Genomic DNA, 18,913 nt, shown 5'->3' with positions numbered 1-18,913 from the left:
CAAAGTGACAGTTCTTGTATGACCCATGAGTAACAGGAAATATGTATGACAAAGGCTTCCTCTACAGCCAGCAAGTACAGTACAAATAGTTGCATTATCTTATAAAGATAAAAAAGTTTTGACAGAGACAGTTTTTTTCTGAAGAGAATAAGGTGGTTGTTGACTCGCCTTATCCTCTTATTAATGGCCCCGTCAAAAAACAGATTCAACTTTCCTGGTGTAATTCAAGTCATTTCCACTGAATGACTTCTGACATAACATTATACGTTACACAGCAGTCTAAAGATAGCCAATATACACCACGAAAAAGTAGTAGTTGTGCAGGCCCGCCCTTGCTTCCTGTTCTGTTCTCTTCTGTTTCCCCACAGTGGTTCAAAAGGGCACAAAATGAGCTGTTCTCCAAGACTGTCGTCACTCCCGCCAGGAAATTGACAACCTGAATTGGTTTCCACTCAGATTAAAAATTTAAAACTTATACAGGTCACATATTTCTCAAAGGCACAATGTGCCAAAGGTACAAAACACTCCCCCTCCCTCTCCTTATATTTATATCAATCATTTGGCATACCGCCTCTGCTGGCACAATGTCTTTAATGCCGTCCAGCATAATGCACTGCTAAATAGTGGAATCACACATTTTATATTGACATTTGACCCTGTTGCCTTACCACGAGATATATTCCCGCTCAGGATTTCACTTAGTGAGCCCCCCACTGCCCCTTTCAGAGAGCAAGCTAGCGAAGACATCACGGACTGTCCTTATTTACACAATGTAATCTACAAACCAACAGACTAGACTAGCACTGCACACAACTGACCAACAAACTGCTCAGTTGAGGCTGGAATGCTTATTTTCCTGTGATCAGGGCTGGTTCAGTAACTGTTACATAGATGCTCAAACCAGAAAAACATTAATTGGTCAGTGGAGACTTTTTTATTTTTTACCTGGGAATAACTTAAACACCCAACTTGAAATGTGTCATGCCTGTGATGCCGAAACAAGCCAAGGAAGTACAAACTCAAAAGCATTCGGAACAAAATTAATTTAACTGGAAAAAGTATATGGAGTGATGGAATATGTTCAAGATGCCTGTGTTAGGAGACAGGTTGAAGCTTGTGGCAGTGCAGACCCACCAAAATCTTTGTTTTTCATAAGCAAAGAAAATGCCTTAACTCAACAGCAGTAATGGCTAAAGCTACACTAGCTGGCTTCACGAGCTCATTTTCACTCTTTGCAAAAATCTGCACCAAAAAAAGATAGGAATATCTTCCTCAAATCCTTGAGTTTCAATTTAAGTGCCACTCATTATCATCATGATTGGTATACAGTGTTACCTCTACTTACGACATTAATTGGTTCCAGGAGAAATTACATAAGTAGAAAATTACGTAAGTAGAGACGCGTTTTCCATGCAAATGCCCTAATCCTTTCCCAGCCCACAAAAATTCTGACAAAAATGTTTTATTAAGCATAAAAATGCATGAAAACATGTAACAAAAACATGTTACGATAAGATTATTACACAATAAATGAGAGTTGTGCGTAACGTAAAAAACAACGAATAGAGTAAAGAATAATAATGACAGTCATTTACCTTTTAACAGCTGTCCCCATTGTTTTTTGCCCTCTTTGGATCATGCGCTCTTTATCTCAACAACAGAGTGAATTCCAGTCCTCCTTTTGAACTTCCCCAACCACCCAAGCGATACCTTAAACTCCTTAAACTTCCTTTTGTTTTAATAACGTGGCGATTGCAGATGCATTTCGGCCATATTCTTTGGCGATATCAACCAAACGAATCCCTTTTTCAAAGCTTTTCATGCTTTTTGATATCATGCCTTGTTTGTGTGGACAAAAAAACTCTTCTTCGTCTTTTCTTTTCCTCTTTTCTTCATCACTTTTTTGGGGTCCATAGCGAATACGTACTCAAAAAGTTATAATATTTGCGCAAAACTATCAGAACACCTCACGGGTCGAGTGCCGAATGCCGAAGACACTCCATATTCCATAGAAACCGTTCTAGCTCAACACAGAGGTGGAGTGGCATCACTCTTAGCCAACGGGATGCCAGGAAGGTACATAATAAATAATAGCCAATGGCAGAGCAGCTATGAGATTGTTGCGTTCAGGAGCCTGTGGGAGATTCGACTATCAGCCGATACTGTGTTTTTACATTACGTAAGTCGAAATTTCTTACGTAAGTAGAGGAAATATTTTCCTGCTGAGAAATTTCGTAAGTAGAAAATTTCATAAGTAGAGACATTTGTTAGTAGAGGTATCACTGTACATTGTATCATTTTTAATTGTATTTTATAATTTAAAAAACAAAATCAAGTAACCTGGAGCACTTAATTTTTACCTTGATTATGAGATTTATTTGAATGAGACAAAATCCTACTTCTTTGTTGTAGTCAGTGAAAAAAAAAATTAGCTGAATGTAATTGTCTGTAAGAGCCAATTACATTTACATCACCGCTTCAAAGCGGTGATGTATTGTAATTGTAAGGGTTCATGTGATTGTCCGTTCGTCCGTCCGTTAGTTTGTCCACCAAATATTTTTACAACCGTTGCAGATAGAAAGATGAAACAAAAAGCACATTACTCGGGCAGCAAAGGGAATGAAAATGAGATGATGACATTGAGCTTGAGAGAACTAGGTCAAGTTCAAATTTCAATTTTGTACATTCAGGAACATGATAGGATAGAAAGATGAGGGAGAAGGCCAGTGTGAGTAAGACCATAATTCAAGGCTAGTGCTTTGATCTACCTATGCACTAGCTTTGATCTATGGTCTTACACTGGCCTTCTCCGTATGCACTAGTCAGGTACTACTTCAGGGTACCCTGACCTACCCTGAAAGTAGGTCAGGGTAAGTCGCGGGATGGTGCAGTCTCTGACTGCCTTGGTTCTACTTTTAACTGTAGTTGAAAACCTTTGAGGAAAAATTAATACTAAAAAGAAAACCAGACTCCACCATAATCAACAATCACGATGAGCAGGCCAGATTTTTGGTAATCTGAATCAGGCTAAATTGGTGTCCCCCTCTGTATGACTCAACACCACTCTAGTCTGTTCTGAGGAAATTCAGTGATTCATCTTTCTTCCCATCACAACACCAGAAAACTTATTGTTTATTGCAACCTACTTGTACACATTTTCTGTTATACATATCTGCATTTCTTTAAGTCTCCTTTTTGCTAACACTGTTTTGCTTTTCACCCAGTCCCTGTGAACCAGCAGCGTACTTGCTTTCAATGACTCAGCCTTCTCGCCTGAAAAATTCCCACTGACTTTGATCCCAGAGGATTCTGCCATAAGCAGGCCAGTAACCACTTCAGATTCACACTGGCACTCAGTCATTTTTTTCAGCTCAGATCATAAAACTATGTGTATTTGAAGTCGAGTGTGTTGAAGAAATAGAAAATGCATACATAAAAAATAAATAAGGACAAAAGAGGTACATTGTGCACCAAAGCAAACTTTGATTCGACTTGACTGAGGTTACTTGAGTCAGACTGTGACTACACTCATTAAGCATCTTAAATGAAGCATTTGCTGAGGTGGTTCCCCAGGATGTTGGTCCACTGCGACACAATGACACACACAGGAACAACATTTTATGTAAAATGCAAACTGGACTTATTTCTGCCATTAATAGCTCAAATAAAAAAAAATAAACAACGTGTCAAATACAACAAATGATGTTCAACACTTAAAATCATGGTCACTAGGTCAAAATAGGGAACAACCAAATACAACAAAATCTTCACCCTAGGATTTTGTTCAGGACTGGTGGTATCCTCTGAACAAACACATACCTTACACACATGGTGTGTGGTATGGCAAAATTATGTAGCTGGATACAATCAGCTGGCAGTCTATTTATATTTGTATTCAAATTGTTGTTTGTTAGGTATAGTCAAGGCTTAAAACAAAGCAATCATGAATTGCTTCATAAAGTATTTAATGCATACAAAAATACTATAACCTCTCCATATATTTACAAACATTAGCACACCATGCAAACAAGAGTGCAAAGTCCATTGCTGCAACAGAAAATTTCATCAAGCCGACTTGGTACGGAAACTTCTTCCCAGGAGGACCATTTATACATATCATTATGTAGGCCCTTAAGGGTACTCCCCGTAGCCGGCTCCTCAAATCTTTTTTCACCTACAAAAGGTGCGGATTTCTGCTTATATAGCAAATTCCTAAATTTTAGGATTATTGTGGACTTTGTGGATATTTGTGGGACACTCATGAGTCAGTCATTCTCCTCTTCATCCAGTGATTTTCGTAAAACTTAAAGTGAAACAAATTTAATACACTGAATGCTATACTGACATAACTCAATGTTGTAAACAAGTCACTCCTTTGGAGTGGCTGGGTTAAATATATTTTTTCCTCCACAAATCTTTTTTTCTTATTAAATAATTGTTTGTGTCAGGTTGGATGATGTGCAATGATTTGGAATAGAATTGATAAAGAAAGATGAGGTTCGTCAATAAAAAATAGATGCAGCGTTGTGACACAAAATATTTTATTCAAAAATAGAATTCAAAAATGCCCAGGAGAGCAAGATCAAGATAAGAAGCTCTTATCTAATCTTAACAGGATATATTCATTATCAAGGCCTTTGGGGGGAAAATATTTCCTTGAGAGAAATTAGCAAATCTTTCAAATACAGAACAGATAACCTTCAAACTCATAGAGGTGTCCCACAGAAGTACGTAAACATCAATTAACCATGTATCACAGACAACTGTCCAAGCCAGTGATCCCTGGCTAATCCTCACTGTGTCTACCTGCTTGATAGAGGCAGCCTATTTTTATCAACAGCATTCACGGTTTCTGATCCTTTCTGTCTCTGGGCTCGAAGAACACAGATAGCGCATCAGGAAGCACAGCTAAAACAACCTGCTTTTGGCTTCAAAGCAAAATACATGCAATACCCGCCAAAAATAAGCACATGAAAGTGAGAACTGCTGTAAAACACAACTACACATTACCCATGCCAAACCATAGTGCAATCAGAGAGTGCTTCTGCAAAGCAAAATATATAAATCCCATGGCTTGGCATGATGGCCTTTCTCCTACAGACCTTCAATGACAGAATGTCAACTTTATGAGAAGGATCATACCCTTACCCAGCCAGGCAAAGAAAGCACAAAGCACATTAGTATTAGTAAGAAACCCAAAAAATGTCCTTTCCTATTGCCACTACAGGACTGCAACAACAAGATTTCTCACCATTAATCATCCTGGGCTTGCACTAGGAGGTAGTATGACAAAGCCACTGTGGCTCAGTGTAAAAGAATTGAGTAAGCCACAAAAAGGCACATTCTGTGTCCAAGACAGTGGGCCGTGCGGACGACCAACATTCTTCGCCGGGGGGTGTGGGAGGACACTCCCCCACAGGGGGACGACCTCCTCTCGTCATTGGACGAGAGGAGGTCATGACACGAGTGCATATTTAATGATCGGGAGCGTTTGGATCACTTTGGCTATTTCCGTCGGCATGTGCGCCGCCTAGCGAGATAACGTTTGTTTTCTTATGTTATCGCTTGGGGATTTTCGCGAGTCCAAAAAAGTTGTAAGTTTTAGCCTTTTTTTCCTAAAAATAAGAATGCCACTGTGGCTACACATGCTAAAAACCTTGTAGCCACTCTGGACTTTACATCACCTATGGCGTAGTGGCGATCGGCTAGCACAAGCCCAGTCATCTCAGAAAACATGGTATTTCACTGGTATTACCATTACTAGTACAAGTAGCAGTCATTTTTACAATTAACCATTAAGAAATGTAAATAGACGTTAATTTAGTTGAATAATTGCTTCACAGCAGCATCATGATAAATTTTAATCATAAACTTGACTAAAATAAGTAGAAACAACAAATTAAATAAGCTGTACATAAAATTGACTAAGAGTTAACAGGGACCAGCATCTTTAAAACATGTGATTATGTTAAGGAGAGTTTCACTTGAGGTTGTATTGCTTAAAGATATTATTTGCTTATTGCTTAACTCAAACAATGGCAACATTTAAATCAATATAAACTCACACAGTATTTACTTTCTGCAGAAACACAGACTGAATGAACAGAAGGATTACAGCACTAGGAAGGAAGACTAGGAGGGGTAACGAAGATGGTGAGGGGAAGAACAGGCACTGTCCAGAGTGGCAATGGTAGAATCAGAATTATGACCGTGTGGTATTCTGTTCCCCATAAATTGTCCTTGAAATCCACTGAAACTTTTTAAATTGTCCTTCTTACAAAAAAAACGTAAACAAATAAACCTCAGGACTCACATTACATCTAACACTCACTGATGGAGTAAAAAGCAATCACTGTATGAACAGAGACAATTATAAAAAGGCAGAATCTGTTTTGATTGGTGTTAGACACCAATATAAACATTAGACACAATGGTCATCGGATATAAAACATTTACAGTAATCAATTCAATCTAATGTGACAGCTTCTTGCATTATTTCTATACAATAATGCATTGAAGAAAAATAAAATTATTCCTGCTTTAACATCACTGTAAGACTGTACAAAGCTGGTGAATGACAGTAAAACTGGACAGTCCACATACTGTACTCTTCTGTCAGATTGCAGATTCAAAAAGAAGATTACTGTGATTAAAAACTCCAAATATGAACCCGACTATAAAATGCAAACAATAGTAAATGAATAGAATGATTCATTCCTTGTGTACTGTTGGCATTGTTTATACCAAGGAGAAACCTCACATTCTGATGAACATGTGATGCACAAAGACATTCATTAAAAATCAAACAGGGGAGACAAACTAAACCCTCCTACCAGCATTGCCCGATATGTATGCCATTTGTGAGAAATTCAAAAGCACAGACTAAACTGTCAGGTGTGTTTTAAAATATGTTGTCTCAAAGTCACAAGAGTTCAGCATGCATTCATTTGCATGTGTGTGTGTATTGATCACTCAGTGACCATATGTCTCCTGTCTGTATACTCCATGGTTACTCTTTGTCTAGGTGTGCAGTATCACTTTTCACCTGTAGCTAGACATGACCAGACAAAGGGTTAAGTTACACTAAACTTCTCACGACAAACACCATTACTGATTACTTTTACTGCTTCAGTCCCACGAAGACGCCACACTGACTCATGCTGACATGAAGTCTGACATCACATGACCACATTATGCCAGAGTCTCCTTAAAGGATATGGGGGGAAATGTACCACAGCCATACCCTATCATTGAAAGTTGGGTCCTTCATTTCATATAGTGACACAAAAAATACAAAATACATCAATATCAATTCTCTATATGACTCTACAAAGGGAAAAGTCTGTATAATTTGTTAAATGTATTTCAAAAATATCAATCACATGGTTACATGTAGCAATTTCTCTACAATATTACTTCACCTTTAATGCATTTTGTAAGTCCTGAGAGTTAGAAGAACTAGTTGCTCATATTCTGACACTTTGATCGTAATAATAAACACTTCAGGGAAACGCTGCATGCTCTTGAACAGTCAGTGCACATCTTTATACAGTTAAAGGTAATTGTAACTTTGGTGGTAGTTTGCTGCCTTGTAGCTTCACATAAAACACAAAGAAAACATATCAGTGGAGTTTGAAGCCCAGGTACTCAAACAGCTCAGTGTGCAACAGGTTAAACCTGGTGGATACTTACAAATTTCTTTTTCCCATCTCCATCCTCAGAGTTCTTCTTGGATTTCTTCTCCTTCTTAGATGCAGCAGCTGAGGCAGAACTTCCCGTGGATGGATCCATATTGTTAAGTTGATTTGTTTCCTTGAGCCAAGTGTCACAATAAAAGCGTGGGGTAAAGACCAAAATCAAATGCAACAAAAAACAAAGCAAAAGTTCCCACGATGGCGTTAATATACTTGCGAAAAGCTTAACTATCAATTCATTTTGGGGCCTCGGCTAGTACTCAGGCTAACTAGCTAAAAGTTGCAAAAGATTTGGTAGAAAGCCAACTCCACCGAGAGAACCCCGAGCAGAACAGGGAGGGAAATTCAAAACACGACCCCCGACGTCCTCCAAACAACGAGTATGGGAACCACCTGTTACATCTATAAGACACAAATTAGTGGTTTCTTTGTTTAGTATCGCAGTGTAATACGAAACAGGATATATATATATAAAAAAAAGTGAACATTACATCCCGAAAGTGTGCGATACAGACTGAGCTAACGATAGCTTCAGCTAGGCTAACGTGTGTAGCTACAGAAGGTAGTGGGGAAAATAATAATGATGTCCTACTTCCTGGAGTTGTTTCGGTGACTACACCACGGTGACGCTGAGGTGTTACAGAATACTTTTCCCCCGCAGCGTCTCGCAATTTGGGTTTCTATGACTGCCACAAGTTGTGTTTACTTTTCCACCCGTGGAATGACAGCGGAACAAAGACAAAAGTTCGGTCTTCACTTGTTTAAGACAAATGGGCTTTGAACCACACGGTTTTTGTTTTGTTTTTTGCCAATTGGTTCGTTCCGAACAGAAACACAATTATTACGTTTCCGGTTTTACGTTCCACCCATGAATTAGCGTTCGTGAGCCGGTTAGAACAAAAGAAAACGCCATAGTTCCAGAACCTGTTGAGAACGTTCCTTGTAAATATAAATGGGTAAGTAGTTTTAGGACTTTTAAATTGGCGATTAAAGCAATTTTTTTTACATACTATAGATTTGTCCCGACAGTAAACAGGACAACACTGATCCGTGTTTCGGAACAGAGGATGGAGAATCAGAGGGAGACGGAGAAGTTGCGGCAGCTTATAATGCAACTACGTTTCAAAGTTTCAAAGCTTCAAAGTTTCAGAGCAGAGTCCAGGGAGTTCTGCTCTGAAAATGTCTGGCAGCCAATGACTTAAGGTTTACATTAAGCTTTTTTTTTTTTAAAGATTGACAGACGGCAGTGTTTACCTGTTATGAATATAATCGAGATTGCGTGCCTGCCTTTTCATTGACTGCTGGTGGTATGCATCAACTTCTCTCCGCTCTCATCACGCATTGACTGAATGACAGGAAGTGAAACATGAGGTCAGATGTTTGTTTTTTTCCCCAAGAACGAAAAAACAAACAAACAGGTGTTAACCGGTTTCTATTCTTTTGAATAATCTATTCTGTTCTAGAACATTAAACAAATCCTGGAAAAATACAAAAAGTTTCTGCTTTTGGTTTTCGTTCCATGCAGCGGTTCGGAGCCCTGTTTGTCTTCCTGTTCTGACAGTCCGGTCAGAGCTGCCAGGGGAGGAGCCTCAACCCGCGACTACACCTGAGCCACCTGTCCCCCGTAACACCGCAGAGACCTGCGACCACATGGACCATCACTCAAAGGTCATAACGTTCCAGAAAGTTTAGATGTTCATTTATACAGTACAATTGTTTAAAAAAAATTCCTGCATCCTTGGTGACGTCATGGGCTTGACAGGAAACACAAACGTGAGGTAGTTTAAGAATGTATAGGATCATTTTATATCGCAATATATGGTCTAAAAGGAAATAAGAGGAAATAAATGACCACAACTATCCGCTGAAACGTGACATAAGTAATGTAGCAGGAAAAAATTACCACCAGTTGGCAGCACAGGACAGCACCTGAACACCGACACCAGCAATAGATACTTAATCTGAGTTCAACTAAACTAAAATTGAGTTCAATTTAAGACTTAAGAGGTCGTTATTTCATTTAATCATTCATCATCTATCTGTCTATCTGCATCTCTGTCATTCATCAATCCATTCATTTATTCATTCATTACATGTGGCATTAAACTCTAACTCTGTAATGTCCTCTCCTCCACACGGTCCTTGTCACCATTACTTACATTTTGGTTGTGACACACATTTCTGTCTCTTTCCCTCTTAGGGTTAGGCTATTTGCCTAAAAACATCTATTTATATATAATAAAATGCACCTGCCATAGATATTACACAGGAAATTAATCTTTACTCAAATATCTGGAATTATTGGGATGCTGGAGCTAAGAGAGACTAGATAGTATATTGATTATTAATAAAGATCACTGACATTCCTTTCCTTATTAAACTTGATCTGGTGAGAAGCTGTTTCCTTCTGCCTGTTTTGTGCAGGTCTTTTTTTTTCGTTTCTAGTAAAGGTCACGTCTCACTGTGTGAAGCTTAGCAACACTGAACATTGTACTATTAACATGCTGAAATGTACTACATTAATAAATAATTAGACTTGTGGCGTCACCAAGTGGTAGAAGATCAGGCACCGCAGTAACTCACCAGAATTAATTCTGCGCATCAGTTAAATGCATTTTGTCAATTGAAAGTAATTGCACTGTCAAAAATTATTTCTCTGCAGTTATAAAGGCAGGTCACCACAATTGTGGCAATTAGGACAAATAAAGTATATTTAAAGGCCATCTGCCGCCAATGAAGAAAGTATCAAGACTGTGTGTTTCTTTTTTTTCTCTACACACTGACAGAATTGATTCACTTTAACAATGACAACATGCAGGGAGTTAGGGTTGTCATTGTATTCATGCAAATGTGTTAAATTAGATCTGTGCTTGCTAGATATAGTATAAAATAAAATATTCTGATTTTGCACCACAGACAACAATCATCATGTTCAGCTCATCAGAGGATCATTGTATTTTAAATGCAACATTCAGTGCTCACTGAATGCATATTCAGAAGGCTTCGTTCAGTGCAATCCCAGTGGTATGACAACTTTGTTTTCGACATGATGTAAGATACTCTGAATGCAATGTTTCTCTTACCTCTCAGACATACACAAACCTGTGCACTCTCAAAATCGCACACAGACAGGAACAGGACTGCAGCATTTGACTGCCAGTCCTGGTATGTGAGAAGTGTTTTCCAACAAGAAGACTGAACAAGATTTTCACATCACCCTTGACACAGATTATGGCAGTTTGGTTTATAATACAAATCTCATACACTTTAACTTAATTTCCCTGCAGGGGTTGTTACTCCATAGATTGTGAGGACAGGGTTAAGCAAAAGTGAAAATGCACGATTTCGTCATATGGTATAGACATACCCGACAAGACACGTTAACACTCATAGAAAATGATTAACAGTTTGGCCCTTCACTCATGCAGCTGCAGCATCATCTTCAGCATCACCATTCATAAACAGGCGGATAGAGGAAGGGAGTTCCAAATGCATTTGCATATTTTATGTGTATACAAAGCTACAGTCTGTCATTAAGTCACCACTTTGTACAATGGGCAACAAGGGTGAAAATTGCATGTTGATTCGGTTTACAAGACAAGAAAGTTGAGTTACAGATGTACAAAATATTTTACATACATACACCGCAGCGAACTCATTAAAAAACCAAATGTATCTTGCCAGGCCAGTGTGACATTCCATGTAATGGACCCAAACCCGAGGGTCAAATTTTTAAGCAACTATGAATGCAAATCTTGGAATATTGTAGAACACATAATCTGGAATAAATAATATCTCTCCAAAGTGCAGCGCAGTTGGAACAAGGTGGTTGCAGGAGGGATGAATGGTTATTTCAAGTTTCATTTAATGACCAATAATAATTCATTCAATTCTATGTTGACCCACCACTAATCTCTTCCACATGGGCAGAAGTGCCATACTTTTGGGATGGTCATGAGGAGATCAATGTGGACAGCATCTGACATGATCAAGACTGAAACAAGTGTTTTGTTTGGTGTTACAGGATATTGCCAGAATGGGATGCCTATTCTAATCCATCCCCTTCATCGGATGACAATTCAAATCCATCCCTTTCATCGGATGATGTAGCAGTTCAGGGGTGACCGTAAAGTCTGTATCACCACAGGATTCTCTGGAGTTCAGTTGTTGTCATTGTGGTTCACAAGCTATTTGTAGGAGGTCCGGGCCTCTCTCAGCGACCTATCATATGGCATGGAGGCGAAAAATGAGTTTCGGAGCTGACAGTTGATGAAGAACACAATGAGCAGTACCAACAAGAAGAGCAGCAGGCACATGACTATGTAAGTGATCAGGTCCGGTTTGTGGAGCTCGCCCTCCCGGAGCCCTCCCCCACCTCGCCCGGTGGTGGGTCTCAGGAGAGCCGCCACGCTCACCGAGCCGCCGTGGGAGCCGTTCACGGAGGAGGGATTGTGCGTGGAGGACTGGGCCATGAGCACCAGATCGAAGTCCGGTGTGTCGGTGGAATTGAGGAAGATCTGCCTCAGCATGGCGCCTCACGGACTCACCGGTGCCGTCGGTCGGCTACAGGACGACAACACGGGGAGAGGGTTATGTAGCCTTCTGACACTGTCGACTCAATGTTTCTCTACTGTAACAGCAGCGGTAGAAAACCACAAGTGATATCTGGTGGACAAATTAACAAAAACATTCTAGCATATGACATGAAGATTTATAATTAACGACCCCAAATATAGGTTTAATGTTTGTCAAGGTCACTGATAAACTCCATCCACAGATAATCTGCACTGTGTGCAGCGATGCCATTAGAGGTAATGAAAGCACCTTGAAGTAGCAGGCGGGAGTCATTGTTAAGGGCAAACTAAAGATTCCTAGAAATGCAAGTGATGTTATGATTTCTTTGTAGAATCTTAATTCACATTAAAACGACACAGATCTCCTGGATTTAGTTGAGGAAATCACTTACTTTGGTGTGCGCTGCGAAGGATTCCGCAGGTGAGCTGAAGAAGACAAAACCCCGACTCCGCATTCCTCAGCGTCCCCGACTCTGTCCGACTCTGTCCGCTCCAGCCCCAGCGAAGACGCGTTGTGGAGACGCGGTGGGTCGATAGCTTCCAACGCGCCCCCACGTACCATGTGTCGCCGTGTGGGGTATTAAAGCGGCCTATCCCAATACACAAAACAATCTGATAAATCAATCGTACCACTGTACATCAGAATCCTAGAAAAAGAAAAGTCATTACCAAATCCACTTGTTGAGGGTTACAGTCAAATCGTCCTGCTGCAAAACGTGATGGTTGAAGACAGGCGTCGTTATCGCGGGCTTCTTGAGATATCCGAATAACTAGGATTCATCCAAAGAGATGAACTTCGACTACGCCTGCTGGTGCGAACACGTGTCGCCTTGTGCGTCTCGGTACGCAGAACATCACCTTTGCTTGTACTGTACTTACTTGGCGTGGTTTGCTTTGTCTTTTATTCGGTATATGATCGATACGTGTCGCAACCATCGGTTTACCCGATTATTGATTCGGTTTAACCAAGTGAAGTAGAATGGATGGATTATTGAATGGCACAACAGCTCAGCGGGTCATAAACAGCTCTCCGTTTGTCCCGCAGACAGGCGGAGAGAGCGTAAGACAGAAAGAGAGAGAGAGGGAGAGAGAGAGGGAGAGAGGGAGGGACAGAGAGAGAGAGAGGGAGAGAGAGAGAGAAGAATTACATATTAGGACATCTGGAGAGGGTAAGGATGACTCTGGCGGTACGTCACTATTACTGTAAAATCACAAGACCTATCTATCTGTCTGTCTGCCTGTCTGTCTGTCTGTCCGTCCGTCTATCTAGTCTCTCATGCTTTAGTAAAGTTTCTTGGCTATTGTGCTAGAGCGGGAAATGCCTCATATCCAAGTGATGGGAGAATAGAAAAGGTGTGAAATTGGTGAGTGTGCGTAAGAACTCATGGGGATTACAGTACTGTATTACATTTTAGAACACTACCAGGGAGGGCAGCAGGGTGGCGCAGTGGGCAGCCTTTCTGGGTTCAGGGTTTGATTCCTTTCTGTGCGGTTTGCATGTCCTCCCCGTGTCTGAGTGGGTTCTTTATGGGTCTCTCCCACTTCCATCAAACATGCAACTACGGTGAATTCATCGCTCCGTATTGTCCGTCGGTGTGAGTGTGTGGGTGAGTGGTTGGCTGTCTACGCGTGTACCCCGCCTCTAGACCACAATAAGCTGGGATATGATCCATCGTATCTCATGATCTGCAAGGTGCATTCATTCATTTTCAAGAAAATTGAATGAATGAATGAATGAATGAATGAATGAAAACTACCAGGTATTTTTTGGTGTGAAATGATTATATGATATCAGAGCAAGACTGTCAGTCCATTTGCTACGTTTTCTTCACTGTACATTTGCTGGATTTGACTAGCAGTCAGTTCATTACAGTTGATTTTTGTGTTTGTAAATTACATTGCATTACTAAACTAATTATTATTATTATTATTGTTGTTGTTGTTATTATCATTATTATTCTTCCTCTTATTATTATCATTGTTGTTATTATCATTATTATTCTTCCTCTTATTATTGTTATTCTTCTTCTTCTTCTTCTTTTTAACTTGTTTAATGAAAACTTTAGTATCAGGAAATTCATCTACGGTGCTGGGTACAATAGATCGAATCAGAGAAAGTGGCAGCTTTTAAATTTTATTTCTGGGGAGGCAAAACTTGCAATTCATGTGACCAGGAAGAGGAAAATTGAAAACAATACCGCTCAAGAAGCAGCTACTGTTTTTTGCTGTAACATCAGATGTCGCTTAAAACTAGAATTTGGTTTCTATAAATTGACAAAAGACCTGAATAACTTTAGGAACATCTGGTGTTACAAAAATGTCCTATGCACTTTAGTTGATGACCACCTCACTTTTGCAAACTTCCTGTTATAATGCACTAATTCTTATATTGTATTTCCCTTTGTTTCTTGGTGTTTAATGTTTTTGAGTGTTTAGTGTTTTTGAAATTTCATCTAATGAAAATTTGTAAAATGTTCTAAATGTTCTAAATGTTCTAAATGTGATTGAAGTTTGTTTGGAAAAGATGTTCTGAGGCACTTAAATGCTTTCATCTGATGTAAAACTGCAAAATGTTTGAATGAGATTAAAGTGTTTTTGCAAAAATCAAAAAAAAAAATCTTCTTCTTCTTCTTCTTCTTCTTCTTATTATTATTATTATTATTATTATTATTATTATTATTATTATTATTATTTATAAAAGTCAGATGGTTAAGAGTGCTTGGGCCGACAAGTTTAAATTAAAATGTTAGGAAATGACAAGTGACATACTTTTCTCATTTTGGTATGACATTTCCTATCTTTCTTACACTTACAGGAGTAATTTACATCACAGGCATTACTTATATCTCTATCAGCTCTGAATATCTGGGCTGTACTTCTCACAACATGGTCAATCTTTTTTATTTTGCAGTTACATTTATAGTACATCCCTGAAAATAATGACAATGTCTGTAAGTGCTGAATAATGGTCAGAGTTCAATGTATATTTCTATCAAGGCATTACGGTGTACTCCAAACATGAGGATTCATGCAGCACAATGGGCCAGAAGCTAAAAGCTCTGGTTTCATATTCATTTGCATCAGTTTTATCACAATGGAATGGCGGACAGCCATAGAGGACAAACATGGAGGTGCGCATGCAGACACAGGCACATGTACACACACATTGTAAACCACTGACAGTTTTTACTCCACATGTACAGACACACAAGCAAACATAAAGTTTTAGAAAAACACATAACAAATAAGGATGTCTGACATCAACTTTGTGTTCACCAACAAAGAGGATTATACGGAGCACAGTTTGTTGCAATGTGCCAGTCACATGGGAAATATAAATACAGCCTAAAGCATTGTTTACATATGTAGAGGGACAGCAATAATTGTGGTGGCTAAGGAGATTACCGTTTATTATTGCTTTTTGGGGTGTAGCATGCATTCCCTGCTTTGCTAAGGGCTTTTTGCTATCGTCATCCTTATAATACAACACAAATGCACACACACACACAAAACACAAAAATAACAGTCCAAAAGGCAAATATGAAGACACAAGAAAAGTCTGACCCATTTTGCAAAAAACCAAAAATGGCTTAACTGCCTTCAAGCGGTGATATTGAAATGTGTTTGCAAACCTCCACTGAGTTTATTAACAGACTAAAATTACACATCATAAATAAATAGAAACAGTTTTTTTTAAAGAAAATTAATAAACGTAGCAGATACACATGATCTGATTTTGTTTTAGAAAGAATACCTCACCTTAAATATTTTACATTGAGTCAGTAATCGTGCTGTTGATGTTCCACTGCATTTGCTTTTGTCCATATAAAAATTATAATAGATCTGACAATGAATATAAATTAAAAACTTTATATGAACAAATCATGTAGAGAGACATAAGACAACTAGACAGACAGAGATATAGATGATAGATTGATACATCCATAGATCCTGTATCCAAGTTGCATTCATCCATTCATTCAACGTCTATACCCGCTTCATCCACTGTCCCAGGTCGCGGATTGCTGGAGCCTTTCCTAGCCCACTAGGGGATGTGAGGCACGGGACACGCCGGACGTGATGCCAGTGCACCACAGTGTACAGTAATCCTTCACGCATTTGCGCATCAACACATGCAACTTCACCTCATCGCAAATTTTAGTAGGTAGTCACTCGATACCGTGCGAGCATTCTATTGGCTGACGGCATCTGGAAGTGCGCTAAGTTCTGTGAGTCTCGCAACTCAGCGCACTTCCGTGAGACACAAAAGTGCTTTAAACAGTCGATAAGAGTGTGGGAAAAGGTAATACAGATAGAAGGTGGTTTAATATCAGCATGGGGAGGGTTCATTAACGTATAAATTACCGTAAATAATAAGAAATTGTCTGTCGCTATGTTACGGAATTCGTTATTGGCGTGTGGTTCCTGGAACAATTAACCGGGAGCAACGAGGGCGCACTGTATATAAACTTGCAAAACTAAAATAAATAGCACAATACAATAAAAAATATATACAACAAACATTCAACATACATTACTGCCTGTGTACTATCTTGTCTTCATCTCTTTTTTCTCCCAGTTCCAGCTTCTTTTTCTCTGTTGTGTGGTCACTTGTCTTCATGTTTTTCCTTCCATCACTTTCCTCCCTTCTCTCTGCAACCCTTTTTCGTCTGTTTTTTTCTTAATCCTTTAAGTCCATAAAAAGGGGGAAAATGACAACTCATCCATGACAGACCAAGAGCTCAAAAAGTAGATAAACAAGAAAACTTGAAGTTTTTAAATTTCTTTTTAATACTGTTATTTTACAAGATGAAGAAAAAGAAGCTTATTGTGTTTGGTGATAAGACATAACCAACAAAATTGTCTGGCATGGATTATGTAGCTCATGCACAGAGAGTCAACACTCTCTTTTTGTCATTAAATGCACACTAACAAAACTCTGCTCTGTACTGAGATAAATAGAGAATTTTATCTGCTCAGGGGCTCTTTTTCATTAGTCTTTTTTGCATTCTTTCTTCATGGCAGAAGGATCCAGAAAATCCTCCCTCAAAAATATTGCATACTGTCTTTGCGTCAGGTGATTCCAGTCACCTCAAAATATACCATGTCAAGCAACAGTGAAGTAAAGAGTACCTAGAGCAGCAGCATTTGTGAGCAGCAGTATGGTTTCATGCCAAAAAAGAGTACTACAGATGCAGTATTTGCTTTGAGGATGTTGATAGAGAAGTACAGAGAAGGTCAGAGGGAGCTGCATTGTGTTTTTGTAGATCTGGTGAAAGCTTACGACAGGGTGCCCAGAGAGGAACTCTAGTATTGTATGAGGAAGTCTGGAGTGGAAGAGAAGTATGTTAGAGCAGTGTAGGACATGTATGAGGACTGTAAGACAGTGGTGAGGTGTGCTGTAGGTGTGACAGAGGAGCTCAAGGTGGAGGTGGGACTGCATCAGGGATCAGCTCTGAGCCCCTTCTTGTTCGCTATGGTGATGGACAGGCTGACAGACGAGGTTAGACAGGAATCTCCACGGACTATGATGTCTGCAGATGACATTGTTATCTGTAGTGAGAGCAGGGAACAGGTGGAGGAGAAGCTAGAGAGGTGGAGGTTTGTCCTGGAAAGGAGAGGAATGAAGGTTAGCCGCTGTAAGACAGAGTACATGTGTGTGAATAAGACGGACCCAAGAGGAATAGTGAGGTTACAGGGAGAAGAGATCAACAAGGTGGAGGATTTTAAGTACTTAGGGTCAACAGTCCAGAGCAATGGAGAGTGTGGACAAGAGGAGAACAAGCGTGTACAGGTAGGATGGAACGGGTGGAGGAAAGTGTCAGGTGTGATGTGTGATAGAAGAGTTTCAGCTAAAATGAAAGGAAAGGTGTACAAAACTGTGGTGAGACCAGCGATGTGGTTTGGTCTAGAGCAGTGGTTCTTAACCTTGTTGGAGGTACCAAACCCTGCCAGTTTCATATACTCACTCACCGAACCCTTCTTTAGTAAATAAATTAATAAATAAGTTTTTCAAATTTAAGACATACAGTAAGTACTGTATTTTCCGTATTATAAGTCACACTGGATTATAAGGTGCACCTTCAATGAATGGCCTGTTTTAAAAAAAAAAAAATCATACATAAGGCGCACTGGATTATAAAATGCATCTGAGAACTCATCTTCAATACATGGTCTTAATTAAAACTTTTTTCATTTATAAGGCACATTGGATTATAAGAAATTGAGAAAATTAAAGGCTTTTAGGTGTGGAAAATACTGTATATGTTTTACTTTTGTGTTTAATGAATTGTGCATTAATGTCACTTATTTCAAGGAACAAAACCAAGACAGTGCTTGAACTCACATGAAATGACCTACCTGCAAATCAGAGTGACTTCTGTTGTTGTTACTGAGAGACCAGTTCAGATATTGGGGCTTCACCTTGGCAAGTGCTACTCTTATGTCATTTTCACAGCAAAGTCTGTTTCTGTTGTTTTCCACACAGCTTAAGGAAGTGTTCCTTTATTTTTGCCAGTGCGAGACTACTCCACTGGCAGGTTAGGTCAGGAAACAAAACTACCAAAACTCTGAAATGAATTAGAATCAGTTTTTCTAAGCAAAGCTGCGATCTTCCCTCACTTGGGCAGACACAGTCATACACAC

At 39.4% G+C, this 18,913-nt stretch overlaps 2 protein-coding genes across 3 annotated transcripts in view; both read right to left on the bottom strand.

Moving 5' to 3' along the window:
* The window catches only part of LOC137603184 (protein diaphanous homolog 1), a 96,967-nt gene extending 86,548 nt beyond the window's left edge, over positions 1–10,419 (bottom strand). The window contains exons 1-2 of the mRNA XM_068326422.1: positions 8,949–10,419; positions 7,693–7,812 (exon numbers count right to left, since the gene is read on the bottom strand). Of these exons, the coding sequence (XP_068182523.1) occupies positions 7,693–7,791 (99 nt within the window). The 5' untranslated portion in view covers positions 7,792–7,812; positions 8,949–10,419. The remainder of the gene's footprint in view (positions 1–7,692; positions 7,813–8,948) is intronic.
* A 282-nt stretch (positions 10,420–10,701) lies between these two features.
* On the bottom strand, positions 10,702–14,157 carry LOC137602340 (small integral membrane protein 32). Of its 2 annotated transcripts, XM_068324948.1 has the most exons (3): positions 12,938–14,157; positions 12,661–12,858; positions 10,702–12,257 (listed from the first exon to the last, which is right to left on the bottom strand). In XM_068324948.1, exon 3 carries the CDS (start codon positions 12,221–12,223, stop codon positions 11,882–11,884), a length of 342 nt encoding a protein of 113 aa, XP_068181049.1. In that variant the 5' UTR covers positions 12,224–12,257; positions 12,661–12,858; positions 12,938–14,157; the 3' UTR covers positions 10,702–11,881. The 2 variants fall into 2 exon arrangements, with proteins under 2 accessions (XP_068181049.1, XP_068181048.1); XM_068324947.1 differs by having other exon boundaries at positions 12,661–14,157.
* Positions 14,158–18,913: the final 4,756 nt, after the last annotated feature.

The sequence above is a fragment of the Antennarius striatus genome, chromosome 10 (genome assembly GCF_040054535.1).
Source record: "Antennarius striatus isolate MH-2024 chromosome 10, ASM4005453v1, whole genome shotgun sequence".
Classification (NCBI taxonomy): domain Eukaryota; kingdom Metazoa; phylum Chordata; class Actinopteri; order Lophiiformes; family Antennariidae; genus Antennarius; species Antennarius striatus.
This window is presented reverse-complemented; position numbering and strand designations above follow the sequence as displayed.